This window comes from Mercenaria mercenaria, chromosome 13 (assembly GCF_021730395.1).
Source record: "Mercenaria mercenaria strain notata chromosome 13, MADL_Memer_1, whole genome shotgun sequence".
NCBI lineage: Eukaryota > Metazoa > Mollusca > Bivalvia > Venerida > Veneridae > Mercenaria > Mercenaria mercenaria.
In genome coordinates, this window is record NC_069373.1 from 45,195,336 (window position 1) to 45,220,090 (window position 24,755).

The 24,755-nt window shown below is 37.1% G+C and overlaps 2 protein-coding genes across 2 annotated transcripts; both read left to right on the plus strand.

Moving 5' to 3' along the window:
* The first annotated feature begins 5,370 nt into the window (after nucleotides 1-5,370).
* Nucleotides 5,371-7,990, plus strand: LOC128547732 (fibropellin-1-like). Its single transcript, XM_053520854.1, has one exon. It carries the CDS (start codon nucleotides 5,371-5,373, stop codon nucleotides 7,900-7,902), a length of 2,532 nt encoding a protein of 843 aa, XP_053376829.1. The 3' UTR covers nucleotides 7,903-7,990.
* Nucleotides 7,991-10,205: 2,215 nt separating this feature from the next.
* Nucleotides 10,206-16,761, plus strand: LOC123528479 (zona pellucida sperm-binding protein 2-like). Its single transcript, XM_045308235.2, has 3 exons — nucleotides 10,206-10,343; nucleotides 14,122-14,513; nucleotides 15,124-16,761. Exons 1-3 carry the CDS (start codon nucleotides 10,206-10,208, stop codon nucleotides 15,323-15,325), a joined length of 732 nt encoding a protein of 243 aa, XP_045164170.2. The 3' UTR covers nucleotides 15,326-16,761.
* The last annotated feature ends 7,994 nt before the right edge of the window (nucleotides 16,762-24,755 follow it).

Below are 24,755 nucleotides of genomic sequence, written 5' to 3' on the forward strand. Positions count from 1 at the left end.
TATAAACTAATATAAACGTGTAGTTTTGTCGTACCTTTTTATGTTTGCTCAAAACGGAACTTCTTTAATTTCTACAATATCTGCTTTCCCCTTGCACATTCATGCTATGACGCAAACATTTTCCAAAGATTTTATTTAAATCATCCGATCGTTCCTTATTCTATAACAGAGCTAGAGGAATGTCGTAGCACGTCCACCTAACTCAGTCTCAGTAGGTAGAGCTCTGATCTACGGATCGCGGGGTCGTGACTTCGATCAGGACGATTTGATAAGACATTGTGTCTGAAATCATTCGTCCTCCGCCTCTGATTCATGTGGGGAAGTTGGCAGTTACTTGCGGAGAACAGGTTAGTACTGGTATAGAGTCCAGGAACACTAGTTAAATTTACTGCCAGCCGTTAAATAAATGAAATACTGTTGAAAAATCGGCGTTAAACCCAAAACAAACAAACAAACAAAAAAGGTATATCGGCTTGTCTCAATTTATTTATTTTATTTTGTTGGATTTAACGTCGCATCGACACAATTATAGGTCATATGGCGACTTTCCAGCTTTGTTGGTGGAGGAAGACCCCAGGTGCCTCTCCGTGCATTATTTCATCACTAGCGGGCATCTGGGTGGTAGAACCACCGACCTTCCGTAAGCCAGCTGGATGGCTTCCTCACATGAAGAATTCAACGCCCTTAGTGAGGCTCGAACCTGCATCGATGAGGGGCAAGTAATTTGAAGTCAACGACCTTAACCACTCGGCCAAAGAGTGTGAGTATGGTGATGTATGTCCGATTTTATTAGGGCTAGAACCAGGTCCAAAACAATCAAAATCATGGGACCGAAATCTATTTCCGGACACTAGATCTACCTGGCTGTCCTGACCGCTAGAGCAACCAATTATACACGGTATCCAGAACTATACTTAGGGTATATTACATCTTTATGTACCGATCTTTGCTGTTCAGTACATACATGTATTAACCTTCCAGATATGGTAAAAGATGAAATTTCCCAGCTACCTGCATCCACTCTATTACCTAAACTTTACACTAATGTATTCTCTTTAGAACAAAAATGTTCAAAGCAAAGAACATAATTAACAATTATTATCAATGAATATATCTTTTAAAAAATTTGTTTTCATTTAAAAAAAATATCGAGAAAATAAATATTATTAAAATATTGAATACATTTATATCGATTGCATATTAGATATATTGAATATAGAATATTGCAAAGTTTGTCATGCGATAGTATGCGCCCTTTTTTACTTATAGTATATTTCGAAATGCAGGTCTCATTGATGTAATTATATGATCCTAGTTTCACTTTATTTTCATTGCTTTGTATGCGTGTCGTAAATTGCCGATTTTATGATTAAATGTTTTACAATTATGTTTAAAGATGTATTAAAAATTAGATGCTTTTAATGCTACTCGTGCTAACGCGCACACAAATAGCATACAATTCTCATATTTACATTTTTATAGAAGATTGCTCAAAAGTAAGTTGGTTATGTGTGTGTTCGGGTTTTACGTCCTTTTCAACAAATTTTTAGTCATATAAACTACGTTGTCTACTTGTAGCAATGGGCACAATGCCCAACATTATAGTGCTACCTCTCTCGAATATCATGCCGTAGACTCGTGACTTGATACCCCACCCAGCAACATTATACTGAAACAAACCGGGCTGACAAGTCCTAGCACTATCCTCTTAATGCTGAGACCAAGCGAGAAAGCTTAATAGTACCATATTTTACGTTTTTGGTATGACGCGGCAAGGGATCAAACCACGACCTCCCGCGATCGAAGAGGGCGCTCTACCAATAGGCTGCGAAGGTGGTAAGTGGTTTATGTTTATCTTTAAATCCAGGAAAAAAAAATCATTACAAAATCATTCCGATTTAGTAAGTTAAACTTTAGGATTTTTTTTTTAAAATTTTGGTGTCCATTTTTAATTCTTTTTTTTTTTCATTCTTCGCCATTTAGTTTATTCTCATGTTTTAATAACGTCATTTTGAGCGTGCAAACATCGCAGAAATATATGCCTTTGATATTTCTGCACCAATGTTGCTTATACAAAAGGACAGATGTTTTTTCTTTTTATATAAAACATAAAGTGAAAGTAGCAATTTACTAAATTTTCAGATATGTTGTTCGCAAAATACTAATTGCTCTAAAACCTTCGGCAGTAACAGTTGTAACTGCGGCACTGGTTGGACAGGGAGAAACTGTGAAAATGATATAGATGAATGTAAAAGTAATCCTTGTGAAAATGGAACATGTAGTAATACCATCGGAAGTTATAAATGTTACTGTTATCAAGGGTATACAGGAAAACACTGTGAAAAAGATTTTGACGAATGCTCTGTGGTTACTTGCGCTAACAACGGAACGTGTGTTAATTTACCTTATCCTAAAAGATATCGGTGTGATTGTCTCAGGGGTTGGGATCCTAAAAGTCGCTGTCGGCATCATACAGATAAATGCAGTGAACTTCATCCTTGTGTTCATGGTGCCTGTTCTAATATAAATGGTAACTATATATGTTCATGCAACACCGGTTGGACTGGCAGAAACTGTAGCGTTGATTTAGATGAGTGTAACTACCATCCTTGTTTGCATAATGGAACTTGTGTCAATAGAATAGGAGCGTACATGTGCTACTGTTCCGCAGGATGGACGGGAATGAACTGCTCGACTGATATAAATGAATGTGATACTCTTCGTCCTTGCAGGAATAATGGTAAATGCGTGAACACAGTGGGAGGATACGCGTGCCACTGTTCCGCAGGATGGACGGGAATGAACTGCTCGACTGATATAAATGAATGTGATACTCTTCGTCCTTGCAGGAATAATGGTAAATGCGTGAACACAGTGGAGGATACGCGTGCCACTGTTCCGCAGGATGGACGGGAATGAACTGCTCGACTGATATAAATGAATGTGATACTCTTCGTCCTTGCAGGAATAATGGTAAATGCGTGAACACAGTGGGAGGATACGCGTGCCACTGTTCCGCAGGATGGACGGGAATGAACTGCTCGACTGATATAAATGAATGTGATACTCTTCGTCCTTGCAGGAACAATGGTAAATGCGTGAACACAGTGGGAGGATACGCGTGCCACTGTTCCGCAGGATGGACGGGAATGAACTGCTCGACTGATATAAATGAATGTGATACTCTTCGTCCTTGCAGGAATAATGGTAAATGCGTGAACACAGTGGGAGGATACGCGTGCCACTGTTCCGCAGGATGGACGGGAATGAACTGCTCGACTGATATAAATGAATGTGATACTCTTCGTCCTTGCAGGAACAATGGTAAATGCATAAACACAGTGGGAGGATACGCGTGCCACTGTTCCGCAGGATGGACGGGAATGAACTGCTCGACTGATATAAATGAATGTGATACTCTTCGTCCTTGCAGGAATAATGGTAAATGCGTGAACACAGTGGGAGGATACGCGTGCCACTGTTCCGCAGGATGGACGGGAATGAACTGCTCGACTGATATAAATGAATGTGATACTCTTCGTCCTTGCAGGAACAATGGTAAATGCGTGAACACAGTGGGAGGATACGCGTGCCACTGTTCCGCAGATGGACGGGAATGAACTGCTCGACTGATATAAATGAATGTGATACTCTTCGTCCTTGCAGGAACAATGGTAAATGCGTGAACACAGTGGGAGGATACGCGTGCCACTGTTCCGCAGGATGGACGGGAATGAACTGCTCGACTGATATAAATGAATGTGATACTCTTCGTCCTTGCAGGAATAATGGTAAATGCGTGAACACAGTGGGAGGATACGCGTGCCACTGTTCCGCAGGATGGACGGGAATGAACTGCTCGACTGATATAAATGAATGTGATACTCTTCGTCCTTGCAGGAATAATGGTAAATGCGTGAACACAGTGGGAGGATACGCGTGCCACTGTTCCGCAGGATGGACGGGAATGAACTGCTCGACTGATATAAATGAATGTGATACTCTTCGTCCTTGCAGGAATAATGGTAAATGCGTGAACACAGTGGGAGGATACGCGTGCCACTGTTCCGCAGGATGGACGGGAATGAACTGCTCGACTGATATAAATGAATGTGATACTCTTCGTCCTTGCAGGAATAATGGTAAATGCGTGAACACAGTGGGAGGATACGCGTGCCACTGTTCCGCAGGATGGACGGGAATGAACTGCTCGACTGATATAAATGAATGTGATACTCTTCGTCCTTGCAGGAATAATGGTAAATGCGTGAACACAGTGGGAGGATACGCGTGCCACTGTTCCGCAGGATGGACGGGAATGAACTGCTCGACTGATATAAATGAATGTGATACTCTTCGTCCTTGCAGGAATAATGGTAAATGCGTGAACACAGTGGGAGGATACGCGTGCCACTGTTCCGCAGGATGGACGGGAATGAACTGCTCGACTGATATAAATGAATGTGATACTCTTCGTCCTTGCAGGAATAATGGTAAATGCGTGAACACAGTGGGAGGATACGCGTGCCACTGTTCCGCAGGATGGACGGGAATGAACTGCTCGACTGATATAAATGAATGTGATACTCTTCGTCCTTGCAGGAATAATGGTAAATGCGTGAACACAGTGGGAGGATACGCGTGCCACTGTTCCGCAGGATGGACGGGAATGAACTGCTCGACTGATATAAATGAATGTGATACTCTTCGTCCTTGCAGGAATAATGGTAAATGCGTGAACACAGTGGGAGGATACGCGTGCCACTGTTCCGCAGGATGGACGGGAATGAACTGCTCGACTGATATAAATGAATGTGATACTCTTCGTCCTTGCAGGAATAATGGTAAATGCGTGAACACAGTGGGAGGATACGCGTGCCACTGTTCCGCAGGATGGACGGGAATGAACTGCTCGGCTGATATAAATGAATGTGATACTCTTCGTCCTTGCAGGAATAATGGTAAATGCGTGAACACAGTGGGAGGATACGCGTGCCACTGTTCCGCAGGATGGACGGGAATGAACTGCTCGGCTGATATAAATGAATGTGATACTCTTCGTCCTTGCAGAACAATGGTAAATGCATAAACACAGTGGGAGGATACGCGTGCCACTGTTCCGCAGGATGGACGGGAATGAACTGCTCGACTGATATAAATGAATGTGATACTCTTCGTCCTTGCAGGAACAATGGTAAATGCATAAACACAGTGGGAGGATACGCGTGCCACTGTTCCGCAGGATGGACGGGAATGAACTGCTCGACTGATATAAATGAATGTGATACTCTTCGTCCTTGCAGGAACAATGGTAAATGCATAAACACAGTGGGAGGATACGCGTGCCACTGTTCCGCAGGATGGACGGGAATGAACTGCTCGACTGATATAAATGAATGTGATACTCTTCGTCCTTGCAGGAATAATGGTAAATGCGTGAACACAGTGGGAGGATACGCGTGCCACTGTTCCGCAGGATGGACGGGAATGAACTGCTCGACTGATATAAATGAATGTGATACTCTTCGTCCTTGCAGGAATAATGGTAAATGCGTGAACACAGTGGGAGGATACGCGTGCCACTGTTCCGCAGGATGGACGGGAATGAACTGCTCGACTGATATAAATGAATGTGATACTCTTCGTCCTTGCAGGAACAATGGTAAATGCATAAACACAGTGGGAGGATACGCGTGCCACTGTTCCGCAGGATGGACGGGAATGAACTGCTCGACTGATATAAATGAATGTGATACTCTTCGTCCTTGCAGGAATAATGGTAAATGCGTGAACACAGTGGGAGGATACGCGTGCCACTGTTCCGCAGGATGGACGGGAATGAACTGCTCGACTGATATAAATGAATGTGATACTCTTCGTCCTTGCAGGAATAATGGTAAATGCGTGAACACAGTGGGAGGATACGCGTGCCACTGTTCCGCAGGATGGACGGGAATGAACTGCTCGACTGATATAAATGAATGTGATACTCTTCGTCCTTGCAGGAATAATGGTAAATGCGTGAACACAGTGGGAGGATACGCGTGCCACTGTTCCGCAGGATGGACGGGAATGAACTGCTCGACTGATATAAATGAATGTGATACTCTTCGTCCTTGCAGGAATAATGGTAAATGTATAAACACAGTGGGAGGATACGCGTGCCACTGTTCCGCAGGATGGACGGGAATGAACTGCTCGACTGATATAAATGAATGTGATACTCTTCGTCCTTGCAGGAATAATGGTAAATGCGTGAACACAGTGGGAGGATACGCGTGCCACTGTTCCGCAGGATGGACGGGAATGAACTGCTCGACTGATATAAATGAATGTGATACTCTTCGTCCTTGCAGGAATAATGGTAAATGCGTGAACACAGTGGGAGGATACGCGTGCCACTGTTCCGCAGGATGGACGGGAATGAACTGCTCGACTGATATAAATGAATGTGATACTCTTCGTCCTTGCAGGAATAATGGTAAATGTATAAACACAGTGGGAGGATACGCGTGCCACTGTTCCGCAGGATGGACGGGAATGAACTGCTCGACTGATATAAATGAATGTGATACTCTTCGTCCTTGCAGGAATAATGGTAAATGTATAAACACAGTGGGAGGATACGCGTGCCACTGTTCCGCAGGATGGACGGGAATGAACTGCTCGACTGATATAAATGAATGTGATACTCTTCGTCCTTGCAGGAATAATGGTAAATGTATAAACACAGTGGGAGGATACGCGTGCCACTGTTCCGCAGGATGGACGGGAATGAACTGCTCGACTGATATAAATGAATGTGATACTCTTCGTCCTTGCAGGAATAATGGTAAATGTATAAACACAGTGGGAGGATACGCGTGCCACTGTTCCGCAGGATGGACGGGAATGAACTGCTCGACTGATATAAATGAATGTGATATGTTTCGTCCATGCAGGAACAATGGTAAATGCGTGAACACAGTCGGAGGATACACGTGCCACTGTACTACAGGATGGACGGGTCAAAACTGCTCTCAGGATGTAAATGAGTGTGATGTGATTCATCCATGCAAAAATAATGGTTTATGCAGAAACACGTGGGGGAGATACATTTGTCATTGTACGGTAGGTTGGAAAGGGCAGAACTGTTCCGTTGATGCAAATGAATGTGATGAGTTTCATCCGTGCCAGAATAAGGGCTCATGCGTCAACACGGTAGGAAATTATACATGTCATTGTCCTTTCGGCTGGAAAGGACAAAACTGTTCCGTTGATGCCAATGAATGTGATGAGTTTCATCCGTGCCAGAATAAGGGCTCATGTTACAACACAGTAGGAAATTATACATGTCATTGCCCTGTAGAATGGAAAGGACAAAACTGTTCTGTTGATGTCGATGAATGTGATACGTCTCAGCCATGTCAGAATAAAGGCTCATGCATCAACACAGTAGGAAATTATACATGTCATTGCCCTGTAGAATGGACAGGACAAAACTGTTCTGTTGATGTCAATGAATGTGATACGTTTCAACCGTGTCAGAATAAAGGCTCATGCATCAACGTGGAAGGAAATTATACGTGTCATTGCCCTGTAGAATGGGAAGGACAAAACTGCACTGTTGATGTAAACGAATGCAATATTTCACTCTGCAAACATAATTCAACGTGTTATAACCTTGACGGCGGATATACCTGCGTTTGTCCTCCAAACTGGTCCGGCAACAACTGTGAGAACGATGTAGATGAATGCAGTAGTTCTCCTTGCAAGAATGACGGAAACTGTTCTAACACAGACGGCAGTTACACCTGCACATCGACACAAACAAGAAGTACAACACCTGCAGCTACCACATGGACACAAACAAGCAGCACCAGACTGAGAGTTACTACAGTGACCGGCTTTAGTTTGTATTAATTACGTACTTTTTTATTTTAATTGACATAATATGGTTCGGCAACAAATGTGAGGTAGATGTAAATAAATGCGGTAGTTCATCATGGAGGCGTGATGGGGTGTTTTCTAATATAGAAGGTGGATATACTTGTATTTGCCCTTCTAATTGGTTCTGTTATAACTGTTAATGCGATGCGACAACTAGAACAACAACTGAGCTATCGTCTGCAACTCCGGCAGCACGTATATTGAACCTTACAAACAGCACAACTTCTGCAGATAGACCCGTGGTGACATTTCAACTTCATTATTTCACGATTTCTGCTTCATGATTTCACGATTTCCAAGTTGAAATCGTGAAATCGTGAATTCGTGAAGTGGAAATCGTGAATTCATGAAGTTGAAATCGTGAAATCGTGAATTCGTGAAGTTGAAATCGTGAAATCGTGAATTCGTGAAGTGGAAATCGTGAATTCGTGAAGTTGAAATCGTGAAATCGTGAATTGGAAATCGTGAATTCATGAAGTTGAAATCGTGAATTCATGAAGTAGAAATCGTGAATTCGTGAAGTGGAAATCGTGAATTCATGAAGTTGAAATCGTGAAATCGTGAATTCATGAAGCGGAAATCGTGAAATCGTGAATTCGTGAAGTTGAAATCGTGAAATCGTGAAGTTGAAATCGTGAAATCGTGAAGTGGAAATCGTGAATTCATGAAGTTGAAATCGTGGATTCATGAAGTGGAAATCGTGAATTCGTGAAGTGGAAATCGTGAATTCATGACGTTGAAATCGTGAATTCGTGAAGTGGAAATCGTGAATTCGTGAAGTGGAAATCGTAAAATCGTGAATTCGTGAAGTGGAAATCGTGAAATCGTGAAGTGGAAATCGTGAATTCATGACGTTGAAATCGTGAATTCGTGAAGTGGAAATCGTGAATTCGTGAAGTGGAAATCGTGAAATCGTGAATTCGTGAAGTGGAAATCGTGAAATCGTGAAGTGGAAATCGTGAATTCATGACGTTGAAATCGTGAATTCGTGATGTGGAAATCGTGAATTCGTGAAGTGGAAATCGTGAAATCGTGAATTCGTGAAGTGGAAATCGTGAAGTGGAAATCGTGAATTCATGAAGTGGAAATCGTGAATTCGTGAAGTGGAAATCGTGAATTCATGACGTTGAAATCGTGAATTCGTGAAGTGGAAATCGTGAATTCGTGAAGTGGAAATCGTGAATTCATGACGTTGAAATCGTGAATTCATGAAGTGGAAATCGTGAATTCGTGAAGTGGAAATCGTGAATTCATGACGTTGAAATCGTGAATTCGTGAAGTGGAAATCGTGAATTCGTGAAGTGGAAATCGTGAATTCATGACGTTGAAATCGTGAATTCGTGAAGTGGAAATCGTGAATTCGTGAAGTGGAAATCGTGAAATCGTGAATTCGTGAAGTGGAAATCGTGAATTCGTGAATTCGTGAAGTGGAAATCGTGAATTCGTGAAGTTGAAATCGTGAATTCGTGAAGTGGCCATCGTTAATTCGTGAAGTGGAAATCGTGAATTCATGAAGTTGAAATCGTGAATTAATGAAGTTGGAATCGTGAAATCGTGAATTCGTGAAATGGAAATCGTGAATTCGTGAAGTTGAAATCGTGAAGTGGAAATCGTGAATTCATGAAGTGGAAATCGTGAAATCGTGAAGTCAAGAAGTGGAAATCGTGAATTCAGGAAGCAGAAATCGTGAAATCGTGAATTCATGAAGTGGAAATCGTGAAATCAAGAAATCGTGAAATCATGAAATCGTGAAATCAAGAAATCGTGAAGTTTTTTCGTGAAATCGTGGATTCGTGAAATCGTGAATTCATGAAGTGGAAATCGTGAAATCAGGAAGCAGAAATCGTGAAATAATGAAGTTGAAATGTCACCACGGGTCTTTAGTAGATAACCCATTGTCAATTACATGTAGTTAATACTTCTGCAGTATATTGTTTTGAAAATTACTATGCGCATATATTTCGCAGCCAGATGTGCCTTTGATGAACTTAATTGTACAATATTAAAATACTCTTCAACCAGATTATCATCATTAAATATAGTCGACTCGAAATAATATTTCATCAATTTCCTGACAATATATGTTGAAGAACATCTGTCACTGTAAACAAGCTAGGTTGTTATTTCAAACGTGTTCTTAATGCGCATTTCAGACGTGTTATTAATGCGTATTGTTATAGAAAGTTTAACGTTCCTTTATTTTTCATTAAGAAGTTCGACTGGAAGATGCCATCCATCCAAGATGCACAAGTTCAGGGTGGAATATAACCCTGGACATGTCGATAGTTAGACAGCTATATCCGGATATAAAAGCCAACCAAATTTATTTTGGTGACAACACTTGTCGAGGGAAACTGGTTGGAGATAATTTAGTATTTCTTCAGGGATTGAGAGACTGCCTTACAGCCGAACGGGTGTGTATCTTTATATTTTGGAAACGCAATATTCGTTGAAGGAATATTACCTGAGTTAATATAAAATAACCGGCAACTTTTTTTCTTTCTCACTCCATGAGAAAACCTGTATTAGTGGCTAAACATAAAAATTGCGATAACAAAATATTAATAAAGAACATTCCTTTTACATTCGAATCTGAAATTTTGAAGTCATTATCTTCTATATTTCAAAAGTTACAAAGATTTTAGGTACGTCACCTAGGGCATTCTTAGACGTGACGTTAAGAACGTCATGAAAACAGTGTGACGTCGCCGGACATAGCCTAAATTTTTCAAGTCATAAATGCAACAAATTTTGCATATCAATTACTAAACATCATACGTTTGAATATTTAGGAACAGTTTAAAGTAGTTTTATTGAAAGTAACTTACCCGTATATTTTGGATGTTGTCACGGGCATTTTATCTACACACATCTATATTTTCATGATGCATGGGTGCTTTGGAATTTCCGTTGCCGTGACAGCAAAAATAACATTTATTGGTAAAATATGGTAGAATTTGATTTTCCTTACATAACTGTATTACAATATACTTGTTTCTAGTTTCTGCATAAATATATTAAGAAAAACAATGATTTTCCAATATTTTAAATTACCTTTTATGCAATATTTATATCATGTCACAGGGTTTGTCGTGGAACGGCCAATATAACAAATGATTTCTTAAATCAATATAATAAATACTGTACTAAATAATACTAGATCTACACTGACACGCTTTAAAACACACACGAAATTTGACTCTTAATAATATAATGTTGTTACGCAATTTCATATTGGCCTTGTTATTTGTCCAAGTGTTGTCGTATTGGCCCGAGGCCGTAGGCTGAGGGCAAATACGACTGCCCGAGGACAAATAACTAGGCCAATATGAAATCGCTTGTTTAATGATAATATTATTATTTAACTTTCGACTGTTGGTGGTAACAGTATAAGAACTCTGTGAGTTACCTTATTGCAGTTATGCCCGTTCAGGTGAAAAATCTTGACAAGTTGTTAAGACGTATTTTAGAAATCATAATCATTTGAGCCGGTAAAACAGAATGAGTTATATCTAGGTACTTCAGAAATTTTGAGAGATATTTTTGATGTGACATAATCAAGAGTAACTAGAACTTACCTTATTTTTTTGAATTCCTATTTATTTTCTTTAGTGAGTTATCTTATTATTTGAACTGTGATAAAACTGCTTTAAAAGTAATTTCCTTTAATGCTGCAGGCAACGGAACAAAAAAAATGTACACATATATGTTGAACAAGATAATAGAACCAACCAACCAAACACATACTATACACTCCCATGCCTCGTTATATTCTGGTCCGAAACTGTTTGCAGTTCACAACTGACACTCTTCTTCACCGAGTTATTTATCCACTTTTCAGCATTTGAATCGCTATTTATCATTGCACAAATAGTCCACACTACCAAAATGTCTGTTAAAGATAAGTCTCATCCTTTTGATAAATATGAGTTTCCGTATTTTCTCATTTTTTTCCTTGACAACTGCCAGAATTTCTGACAGGAAACACTTGCATTTTACACAATACCGAATAAGAGAAAGTATCGTTGTAATCTATGAAGACGTACATCCCGCTCAGTCATACTTGGTTATTACATTAGCATATTAGATGATTTTTTGTCAAAATGTGAAAAAAAAATGTAATCTATAACTCTGATGTAAAACAAAATGGTGTCATTTAAAAATCTAACGGAAGAGACTTCTCCGTATTGGCCCTCTCTTCTGAACCAATCAAAATGCTTGAATTCCGTATTGGCCCTGTTTTTCTAATATTGGCTCATTTGTGTTTTGTATTAGCTCTGTCTGTTTCATATGATGTTTGCAATTGATCTAATACAGTGTGTAATATTGTAAAGGTGAATAATAATTCCTGTTAAAACTGTTTATGCATAGGATTTTATTAAAATAGCACTATTATCCTCGCTAACTTGCTTAAATTTTCATCAAGAAGAAACGCATAATTACAGAAACACCCGGCAAAAATGGAAGACGCATAACGACACAAAATTTGTTAAGATACTAGTTTTCACCTGATAAACAGAACAGATCAGCTGACTCCAATTATCAAAATAACTGTTCTGGTATGTATTCAACAGTTTCAGGATCGATGCAGATATATTTAAACGTATTTCGTTTACCTTCGAGTTTTAAGTGTTAATTTGGTTAACCGCTAGAATTTTAAATTCTTTTACCTAAAATCACTTTGTATCGTTTTAATCTTATTATAACATACACATAAAATCAGTCATTTCAGTATCATCTTATGGTTTGTAAAATCACTCTTCTTGTGCCCTTACCCTTGTCCGGCAGTTTCAAGAGAAATGTTTTCTATGGAAGACCAGTGCGCCATGCTAATTGCCTGATGATAAATGACAAATATTTAATAACAATGTTTTAGCTAAATGCCTAATGTCAAATTATGACTGTCAAAAGGTAGTTGACAAAAGACTAATTCTTCTTGTTACTTGGTGTCAAATTCTAATTGCTAAGTGCTTATTAAAAACAAAAAGAGCTAAATATATCAGTGTATGAATGAATCCTTTAAATAGTCACTGACCTTGATACATAACATTTTCTCTACTGAAAACTTTTTTCTAAACATTTAAAGATGAACAGTTTCGGTTCAATGTACATATAGCCGACAGATCATGTTACTGTTCCAAGTCAGACTTTTAGAATGTTAAATGTCTTAAAAATTAAAAGTTACATTCATTAGGTTAAGAGATAGAATGATAAATTCATATAGTTAAAGAATTTGACGATTAGCATTTATCATTTAACAATAAGCATTAGCTATTTTTAGAAATGTGGATCATTAACTTATAGTGTAAAAGAATTTAACATTCAATAATAAGCATTATCTGTTTGAAATTCAGCATTTGACATTTAGCATTAAGTAATTGGCATATAGCAATTGATATCTGGCATTTAGTAATTATCGTTTTGTTTAAAAATAATTATTCTCATTTAGCATTCGCTTATTGGCATGGAGCATCGACCCTCCATACATATCTTACAGGATTAATCGCATGACTTTCTCTAAAAGTCATCCCATTCATTTTCAGACATGAATGATTTCAAAATTCAAAGTTAGAAATTGTACGTAATTTGTCTAAAGTTGTCTTTAAAATTTTATTTAAATCATTCCCAATACGCTAAAGTGTATGCGTTCATAACGTTCAGCGTATTACAAATTGCTAGGTAACTATTGAAACGAATAATGTAATTTCTAGATTTTAATCCGACAAATTACAACCTAATTCACTGTCCCAAATGAAACTGTGCATCTAAGTATGTGTGCACGATTACCATAAAATAATTATCGTTGGATAAAATCATTTACATTGGTGAATCTGGTATCCGGTTATCTCGACAAACAATTCAAGAATATTATTAATAACGTACTGGAAACAGTACAATGCTTACATTCTTATTCATAATGCAAACAGCAGATTCATTCGAGGATGAAACGTTTGATAGCTGCATATTTCACGTTGTCATATCAGATATGTTAATTTTATTGGAGACTGTCAGACTGACGTCTGAATAATAGCTGCTAAGATGACGGTACGATTCCGTTTTTATATTTAAACTTTGTATACATGGTTTCAGTTGTTTACCTCGCCGCTTATTAGTGAGTGTATGCTATCAACATTCACTGCCCTTTCAGATATGCATGTATCATCTTCATCCTTTATATTTTATTTATTACAGATATCAGGAAACACGATATTATACGAAAATGAACTATTCTATGCAATCTCCGACCCCATACATCCATTCATCATACGACAGTACAAATGGAAATACGGTGTTGAGTGTGACATCAGTCGTAATGAGGCTACGTCATCGCACGTGCATCACAACGTCGAATCACACCATTCTGTAGTATCTGGTCATTACAGTATAAACTTGACATTTTTCAAAGATCCGAGCTTTATGAATCAGCTTCCTGGAAATCCTGTACAAACGAATGTGGGTGATGACGTCTATGTTAAGGTTTTCACAACGGCAACCGACTGGAATATTAAAATGAGGCTGCATACGTGTTACACGAAACCGACGGAGGCTGCAGCAAATATGGTGTACTACATAATCAAGGATGGGTATTACTAAACAAAATTTTATTTATTGATATACTATTAATCTTTACATTCAAACGTGTTATGCTCTGAACATAAAATGAATACCACTGTAAAACTATAAATTTAAATGAAAAGTTGCGTTATCTTATTATTGTATCAACAGTAACTGCTGTTGTTCTTAAGTAAATATAAGACAAAAGAGAAATCGTGAAATAACTGCTTCATTGAAGGTATATTACATCTAAATTCATTATCTAAAAAATGAACAATTACGTCATATAGTTTATGAAAACATTAAATTAACAAGTTTAGGAGTATTAACATTAGTATGCATTAAGTTTAAAAATAAACATAGTATAAATGTGTACTAAACTAATAAATAATCAACTGCTACTTCATGACATTTTAATTATGAGTTAGTTATATATGCAAACTTAATCAATATATTTAGTAAAGGTAAATACATTTGATGAGGATTTTATACATTAGAAGTAAATATCTAAAGACATAATAGTTTGTGAAAGATGACCATTGGATATCTTTAAGTAAAGTCATTTGAAATTTTTTGACATACACTTAATGCATTGCCTAAAACGGATATGGACAAAAATATTTCTTCTTTTAATTTCAGATGCGAAGTAGACAGTAATACTCATATTATGTCCCAGTCAACACACGAGACGAGATTCGTGTTTCAAGATTTTGTGTATTTCTCAAACAGAGAAGGTCTCAACATCCACTGCAATGCCACGTTTTGTGAAACAAAAGACTTTTCTCCAGGATGTACACAATCTTGCATATCCCACGAGAATCAAGCTCTTATTGGAAAATAGGCCCCGATTGCATACATGCGTCAAATGTTGCAATGTTATTATGAAAGAGTATATCCTCTACATATAAGACTTATTCAGATCACAAGATAAATGTTAGAAAATCAGAACGTTTTAAATATTTGAAAGCTTATTTCCACGTTGCCAAGACAAACGAACTTACAGTATATGATCTGTGTTGTATTTACCTATGTTATACCTTAGCAAAGGAAAACGGTTATGCAGTTTCCATTTGAGTTTTAATTTAATTTATTCAGTGTTAAGTGAGAATGTCTCTAAACGTTATCAGGTCCAAAGTATTTAATCCAAAATAAAAATTTCTGATAAAAATATATTGTTAAGGAGCAATAAAGATCGTTATATTCAACTTACTCTGAAAAGAATTTCAGTAAAAGTCTCTTCTGAAACTAAGCAACTGAAGTAGCTTTACAAAAGGCGTCTGTTCTTGTAAACATTCAGTACAACGATTTTGTTTGATATTATTTGTCAATATTACATAATCACCCATACAATATACATTCACTATTTAACAATTTTATGCATCTTACTACGAATTTATCCGAAACAAGCTATACAAAAAACACTCTTGCAATAAATTTCATATTGCTTATAATGCATTTATGATTTTTTTTCAAGTGTTACGGGAAATATATTCGTAATGAAATTTTAATAAAAGCGAATGATGTAGCAATCATTTCATTCATTTTATGAACTGTACCCATTTTTAATAAGCAACAAAGTAAACCTGAATTAGTGTTCAAATATAATAAGGATACGGGGAAAAATATCTATCGATCTGTCTGTTTGTCTGTCTGTCTGTCCATCTGTGTGTCTGTCACAAATCTTGTCCGCGCACTAAGTCAAACATTTCTCATTCGATCTTCACCAAACTAGAATTAAATGTGCTTGACCATAAGTCCTCGGCCAAGGTCGATGACCAGCCAAATCGGCCCAGGCACTTCGGTAATATGGTCATTGAATAACCGAAAATCGGCCTTTTTACTCTCGTCTGCGCTCTAAGTCAAACATTTCTCATCTGATCTTCATCAAACTAAAACAAAATGTGTTTGACTATAAGTTCTCGACCAAGTTCGATAACTAGCCAAATCGGCCAAGACACTTCGGAATTATGGCCCTTGAATACCGAAAATCGGTATTTTTAGTTTTGTCAAGCGATCAAAGTCGAACAGTTCTCATCCGATCTTTACCAAACTTGAACCAAATGGTTTTGACCTTAACCCCTCGGCCAAGTTCATTTACTAGCCAAATCACCACAGGCACTTCAGAATTATGGCCCTTCAGTTACCCAAAATCAACCCGCCCGCTTAGCTCAGAAGGTAGAGCGTCGGTCTACGGATCGCGGGATCGTGAGTTCGATCCTCGGGCGGGGCGTATGTTCTCCGTGACTATTTCATAAACGGCATTGTTTCTGCAATCATTAGTCCTCCACCTCTGATAATTCATGTGGGGAAGTTGGTAGTTACTTGCGGAGAACAGGTTTGTACTGGTACAGAATCCAGGAAAACTGGTTAGGTTAATTGCCCGCCGTTACATGACTGAAATACTGTTGAAAAACGGTGTTAAACCCAACACAAACAAACAAACAAAATTACCCAAAATCAGCCTTTTTACTCTTCAATGGTATATTTGTAGTGCGTAAACAATATATAAAGACTGACATACTATTTAGATGATTAGGCAGTTGCGGGAGACATGCGCTTTTCTCAAAAGCAGCTCTAGTTTATAGAATATTATGAGAGAGGTTTGGAAACTGCGATTTTAAGGGATTGCCAGTTAAGTTCTTTAAGGTGAAACTGCTTGTTTAATTATATTTTTTATACATTGTTGTTGCATACGTATCGATCTGCTGCTGATAGGTATACTCGTTGAATTTTATGTGATGAATGTCAGATGGTAGTGCAGCATTCAAGTTTTGGTCGGACATAAAGGTTTTATATGCTGTTTCTTTGATTTTTCTGATTGTTGTTTTGACATTTCTCTTGCTTATTCAGGGTTAGTTCTTTACTTTTGCAGTTATGACATTTGTGTGCTTTGACCAACTGAGATCTTTACTTAAAGTGACGCCGGTGTATTTTGATCATTCTATTAATTTGATAATTATGTTATGAAATAACCGTGTAATTGTAAATTCTTATTTTTTTTCTTTCAAGTAGCCTCTAGCACACCATATTTTGTCTGGATTAAACACGAATTTATGTAACAAGTTAGGATTTCCGCATAAGACACATAACGTTGTTTTATGGAAATAATCCACAGTACAAAGATAAAGTCCGTGTCCCGAATTTGTGTAAAAAACGTTATCTTCTATGCACATATGTATATAATTATGTTTAAGAAATGTTCGTTTTTACACATATTTAGCGTACTGCTGCTCCCCAATTCAGCGTGTCATTTCAAAAGTCTTAGTATTGTTGTAAAGTGTATGTGCCCAGCTATAGTAAGTTACCTTTCTATCATATTCCTGCCGATCACAAGGCCCAAGAGAACTCCATGGTGCATATGTATTATACAAGCATGGACTGAATTTAATAAGAAAAAAAAGGTAGGAGCACTCGAGACGGTGGCTTCATATTGTCATGTCGTAATTTAGTACCCAGGGAGTCGAATTAGGGCTAATGTAGTCCTCTTGTTTGTGAAAAGGTTTTATTCAAAGAACGTACAGTTGTTGGAATATAGTGTTTGCATACTGGGTGTGGCATTGCGGGATCAAATGTATTAGATTCCTTATGGCAAATAAGGGTATGATATTATTATGACAAGTTCAACAAATTGATACTTTATTTTATAGAATTGTATGAGAGAGAGGTTTGGAAACTGTGATTTTCAAGGGATTGCCAGTTAAACTCTTTAAGGTGATACTGCTTGTTTGATTATTGTTGTTGCGTACGTATCGATCTGCTGATAGTTATTCTCGTTGAATTTTATGTGATGAATGTCAGATGGTAATGCAGCATTCTAGTTTTGGTTGGACATAAAGGTGTGGACTCCCAGTGAGCCTGCAACATTTTTGTTTTTGTTGTGTTGAGCGACCTGTGGAGTTTCCACTTTTTTATTTATGTATTACTTTATTGTTGTCAACTTTGTCGAAAGCGTTAACTAGCAAAGTGCATTAACATAATTGTCAGTTTTCTGGTCATTCACAAGATTCTCGAAGACCTCTTGTCTAAAAGTTATGTTTTGTGTCACAGATAAGCTCTGAGCTGAAACAATATTGGTTATGACTGAAGAGATCATTTCTGTCAAAGTAGGACGTGATGTTAGAAACTAAAATAATTATTATGTGCCATCATTTAGTTATTTTATGTTCCATATTTACAGGCAATGCATGTTAATGATATTGCTTGCATACTGGATCGAAGTGACTAGATTCTTATATGTACAGGGAGCTGAGCAGTTTTAAACGATAGTTTGAATATATATTTTTAAGACTAGAGCTGACACTTGGTGAATCTCCTTGAGTAGTCTTGCAGAGGCTTTATTAGGATTTCACTTCTTCAATAACTTAACCTTGCTATTACCTACGATTGTTCCTTAATTTGGGATTACGCACTTTCTTGTACCTAAGATGAAATTTAACCAAAGATAAATGAAATCTGAAAGAGAGAAGACATGGGGATTGGGCTTAATACTGTTATATCGTAATGCAAGTAAGTCGTTGGCTTTCTAGCATTCCGTGTCCCGAATTAGTGTAAAAACCGTAACCGTTCCTATACACATATATATGTAATTTTTTTATAAGAAATGGCCATTTGGCACTATATTTAGCATACTGCTGCTCTCCAATTCAACGTGTCATTTCAAAAGTCTTAGTATTGGTGCAAAGTGTATGTACCCAGCTACAATATGACACCTTTCTATCATATTTCTGACGATCACAAGGCCCAGGAGAACCCCATGCGCACCCGAGACAGTGGCTTCTTATTGTCATTGCGTTTTTTAATACGCAAGAGATTGAATTAGTGCAATGTATTACATTGTTTTGAAAAGGTGTTATTTAAAGAACGTACGGTTGTTGGAACATAGAGTTTGCATACTGGATGTTTCATAGCGGGATCAAATATATTAGATTCCTTATGGCAAATAAATTAGATTCCTTATGGGTATGATATTATTATGATAAGTTTCAACAGGATAATACTTTATTTTACAGAATATTACGAGAGAGAGAGGTTTGGAAACCGCGATTTTCAAGGGATTGCCAGTTAAACTCTTTAAGGTGATACTGCTTGTTTGATTATCGTTGTTGCATACGTATCGATCTGCTGATAGTTATACTCGTTGATTTTTTTGTGTGATGAATGTCAGATGGTAGTGCAGCATTAAAGGTGTTATAAGCTATTGTTTTGACTTTTCTGATTGTTGTTTTGACATTTCTCTTCCTATTCTGGGTGAGTTCCTTACTTTTGCAATTATGATATTTGTGTGCTTTGACCAACTGAGATCTTGACGCCGGTGTATTTTGTTCATTCTTTTAGTTTGATAATTATATTATGAAATAACTGTGTAATTGTAAATACTTGTTTTCTATTTCTTTCAAGTAGTCTCTAGTACCCCAATATTTTTCTCGGTTAAACTTCATTGACCAGTCCCTTTCCTATCCTTTTAGGAAATGGAGATTAGTTTGCAGAATTTGTGTAACAAGTTTAAAGGTGTTTTGACATTGTTTATTAGAACTAATTTTTGTTTGGGCTATATAGTAACAGGTAAACGAACCCCAATACTTCTGAATTGACAGTTGTATGACCATTAGACCACAGTTTTTAGGTTTTTTGAATATAAACTGCCGCGCATATGTTATCTTATCTTATGTAATACATGTGCCATCACAGCTGTATATTGTTATTTTTTATCTAGTCATAGTAAATGTATTAATTATCGTATAGCACCTTATATTCACTATTCCTACCATGTGATGATTTTGAAATCTACTATCAGTAGTATATGATCATATTATCAAGTTTTTATATGGCAAAATAAAGTACACTCGAATACATGTGTTTGTTAATTTATCAGACTTATCAGGTGTTACAAAGTCAACATGGAGACTGTACTTAAGCGGGTCATTTACGTTTTATCAAATTATAAATAATTATAGTTTTAACAGATGATATTTGGTTAAACACATAAAAGTATTTTTAAAGGAATAAACCGCCAGAGGCATTTCTCTAAATAATGATCCATACAATCATCATTATACATTTTGGATTCTGTTTTATTAAAACAAGTAAAGAGCACAGATAATAAAACTAAGTCTGATATGAAAATGTAAAACATTCAATGATTAAGTGAATTGGTTTTGCTTAAATAACTGGTCAATATATGTTAATCTAATAATTATTATTTCATTGATATTTATTAGCCCATCGTTTGTTATATCTCTACGTGAGATGTGCATTTTATTGCATACTTTGTGTAAATGATGATACTCAACTGTTCAAGACAAGTGCAATCAAGAATCTTTGTCCAAAAAAAAAAAAAAAACAAACAAAAAAACCAACATATACTCAAGTTATGTAGTGAACGTTATCTGCTGTGGCTCAATGTCACCTAAAGGAGGTAAAAACAGACAATGTACCACTAACAAAACCATAGTTTGGTCGTTAGAAATAAGCATCAGGTAGAATGAATACAAGTGATTTAAGATGTGTTCTCCTTGTAATTTACATAGCTTTGCATCAAAGTAGTGGCGACTTGTGTTACAGCTGCAAACACTGATATAGGGACGTAATATTGCACCGCGTAACAACATATTTTTCACAGTAATTGAAATGCAACAAATTCCTTAATTTGAACCATAATTTAGCTCGTATCTATATAACAAATGTAAACCCGATTGAAATTGAACTCAAAATATACAATGACACATGAAACTGGTCCTGAAATACTCTGTTGGCTTGTTTGCTATGTTTCAGAAAAACTAGAGAGTCTCTTTGCCAGTAGGCAACTTTAAAGGCATCTACTGTGATATGAAAATAATTACAATTTATGAGGGATTTAGCGTAAGAAATGCTTGTAGATTGCAGTCAAATAACTATGTAGTTCATACATTATAGAAGAAAAGCCAATTATTTACGCACAAAGTCTCTTTATAGTCTAGAAGGCATCTGGTCAAATCCGTCATGTTCGCCTGGTCTGTACATCGTGATTTTTAGAGGTCAATTGCAGAGTCACCATTGTGTCTGTCTGTCCGTCCGTCCATCAAATTTCATTTCCAATCAATAATTATTTGACCTTGAACCTTGGTACCTAATAGGGTAATAGGATATATAGAGTACACGATTCCTACTACTATTGGGGCCACTCAACATGGAACAACGTGTCCGATCAATAATTGGAGAACCACTTGAACCAGAATGTTGAAACTTTATAGAATGACTGGACATGCAGAGTAATTGACCCTATAGATTTTGGGGTCACTCGATCAAAGGTCAAGATCACAGGAATCGTAGCATGAAAAAATCGTTTACGATAAATAACTTGACAACCACTTGACCCAGATTCTACAAAAAAACAAAAAACAAAGACAAATATCAAACAGGGAATGCCACGTACCAAAATCGCAGCCTCCCCAAAACGAAACCTACAGCACGCAGACGTGCACACCACAAACACACACACACATACACGTGCACACACACAAAGCCATCACACGAGGACAAAACGAACAAACAAAGGAACACATACACGCGCACACACACAAAGCCTACACAAGAGGACAAAACGAACAAACAAAGGAACACAGTGGGGCACCGCCTTGGAACGGTCAGTGGCAAAAACACCACTGGGGAGCTTAAACCGGTTTATGGTGCGCACCCAACCACATCATGTGTTGATAGGACTTACAGAGTAGATGACCTGTATCGTTTTTTGGGGGTCACTCTATTAAAGGTCATAATCACAGAAACCTGAACGTGGAAACCTGTTTCTGATCAATAACCACTTTATCTAGAATGATGAAACTTCAAAGGGTGATTGGACATACAGAGTAGTTGCCCCTATCGACTTTTGGGTCACTCGATCAAAGGTCAAGATAACAGGGGTCAGAACATGGAAAACTGATTCAGTTCATAACTTAAGAACAACTTGACTTGAGCCTGAACTTTAGGATGATTGGACACGCTGAGTAGATGATCCATATTGCACTTCAGTCACTAAGCCAACCGTCAGTATCTCTGATTTTCGCTCCTGTCTCCGATAGACTTCTTGCTTATTACTACTATGCTTTGGGGGAGACATGCGCTTTTCTACAAAAGCATCTTAGATTTATGTGAGATTTTGTTCTATGTTGGGCCATTCACTCACTGCCATGAAACATACTTCAGTTGTTCATAAGATTAATAGGTTGGCTGCAAAATGCCATATGTCAGCATAAGCGTGCAATGGTCCCTGTACAAAATCTTGTAAAATGTAGGTACAAATGTATGTAATCAATGCATCCGGAAGTGGCACCACTGAACATTAAGCTAGAAACAAGATGGAGGCAGATTATTGCGACAAGAAAAAAAGCACGTATTGTAAAGCTTTTATTTATTGCATCTGAATGTATTATATATATGACTTAAAAATTTAATCAGTATGAGATGTATGAAAATTGATGCTTCTGTCTATGCAATTTATAACATCGTAGTGTTACGTTACTCAAACTAAAAGAACAAGAACAAAGAAAAGCACTAAAAGACCCCCTCCATTTTTTAATCGACAATTAGCACTGTATCAATGTATTACATTGTTTGAGAAATAATATCATGTTTAGATTATAACAACAATATCGATAATGGCAATCAGGCAATACACACAGTTTGAGTTTGAAAAAAAAATGCATAATACGTTTCCAAAATAATGTTTATAATTTAAATGTGAAACAACGTTTTGTAATGACGGTATATCGAGTTTTAAAACTTACAGTAACACATAAATACATTTCTTATACAAATGCAAGAACAGGTACCACATATTGTAAGAGTCAACTGCCAGTTTCCAAAATGCAATATCGAAGTAATAGTACTCCTATGTCGTGCACGGTAGTCTTAGCTTGTAGAAGCAACATTATGTTGTATCGAACAAAACTGGTCGTCAGACATCTTCACAAGTGAGTGACAAGGGAAGTTAAACATTTCAAAACAAATATGAAGTATATCTAGTCACGGATATTTTAGTGTTATACTATTGCCGTCTAATATTACGTACGTTCTAGTGTCGGATGTCAACTTATATCGAGTTACACTACTAGCATGTATTTTATATATCGTTAAAACCAGAAGATTGAGTGATATAAGTATTCTTGTCAATGTATGTTTTATTTGTTTTTGCATTGCATAAGAAATTTATATATGTGTTCTTGTTTTAAAACTAGGTAGGCCATGATTACAAAACGATTGTTTCAAGTAAAAAAATATAAACAACATTTTGGTAACATAGAACAGTACATCAGTATTCATACATTCGTCTTGATTTAATTGTGTTCTGGTCATATGAATTATATATATCTTGAGATGCTATATATTTAAAACCTTTCACTATATTGTTTTTCTTCTTTTTGTCGCCATGTTGGCCGCCATCTTGTTTCTAGCAAAGGCTCAATGACGCTAATTCCGTATCAACCGGATTCATTTCTACACGGTATACCTATACAAACATGTTATAACAATTTGTACAGAAACCAATGCAATCACACTATAAGATATCTGTCTAAAACATTTACTTAATGTGCGTTGAATTAGCTACATGGGAAAGTGTTAAACCGTCTGTTTACTTTGTTTGCCTGCACACAAGCAGTTGATAAAACAGAAATAACACAAAATAATTGAGCCGCACCATGTGAAAACCAACATAGTGCATTTGCGACCAGCATGGATCCAGACCAGCCTGTGCACCCACGCAGTCTGGTCAGTATCCATGCTGTTCGCTTTCAAAGTCAATTGCAATTTGAGAAACTATTAGCAAACAGCATGGATTCTGCTGGACATAAATGCACTATGTTGGTTTTCTCATGGTGCGGCTCAATTATCATGATTTGTTTAGTAAGCTGTGTGAGTTGCGGAAAAATAATTTTAATGAAAAATGCTTTGCTTGCATTACACAGAATATTAACTAATTGATAGTTAGTAATACTCTTTTGTAACCAATATTTTACACAACACAAATACAACTGCAATTATAGCTAGAACGTACCTACCAAAAAATGACGTGTTGGCTTTGACAATATCCATGTCTTGAGCTCTTTTTAGAACAGAACGTCTGACCATTTTGTGTTTAATTAGATTTGAAATACACACGAGTAGCTTGTGTACACGTTTTTATACATATATACGGTGAAGCAGTATATGGCGAAATAAAAATATGCAAATATTGTTTGAAATGTAGTAAGAAAAAACAATGAATATATTATTCAATAATAAATAAGTGTTGTGTT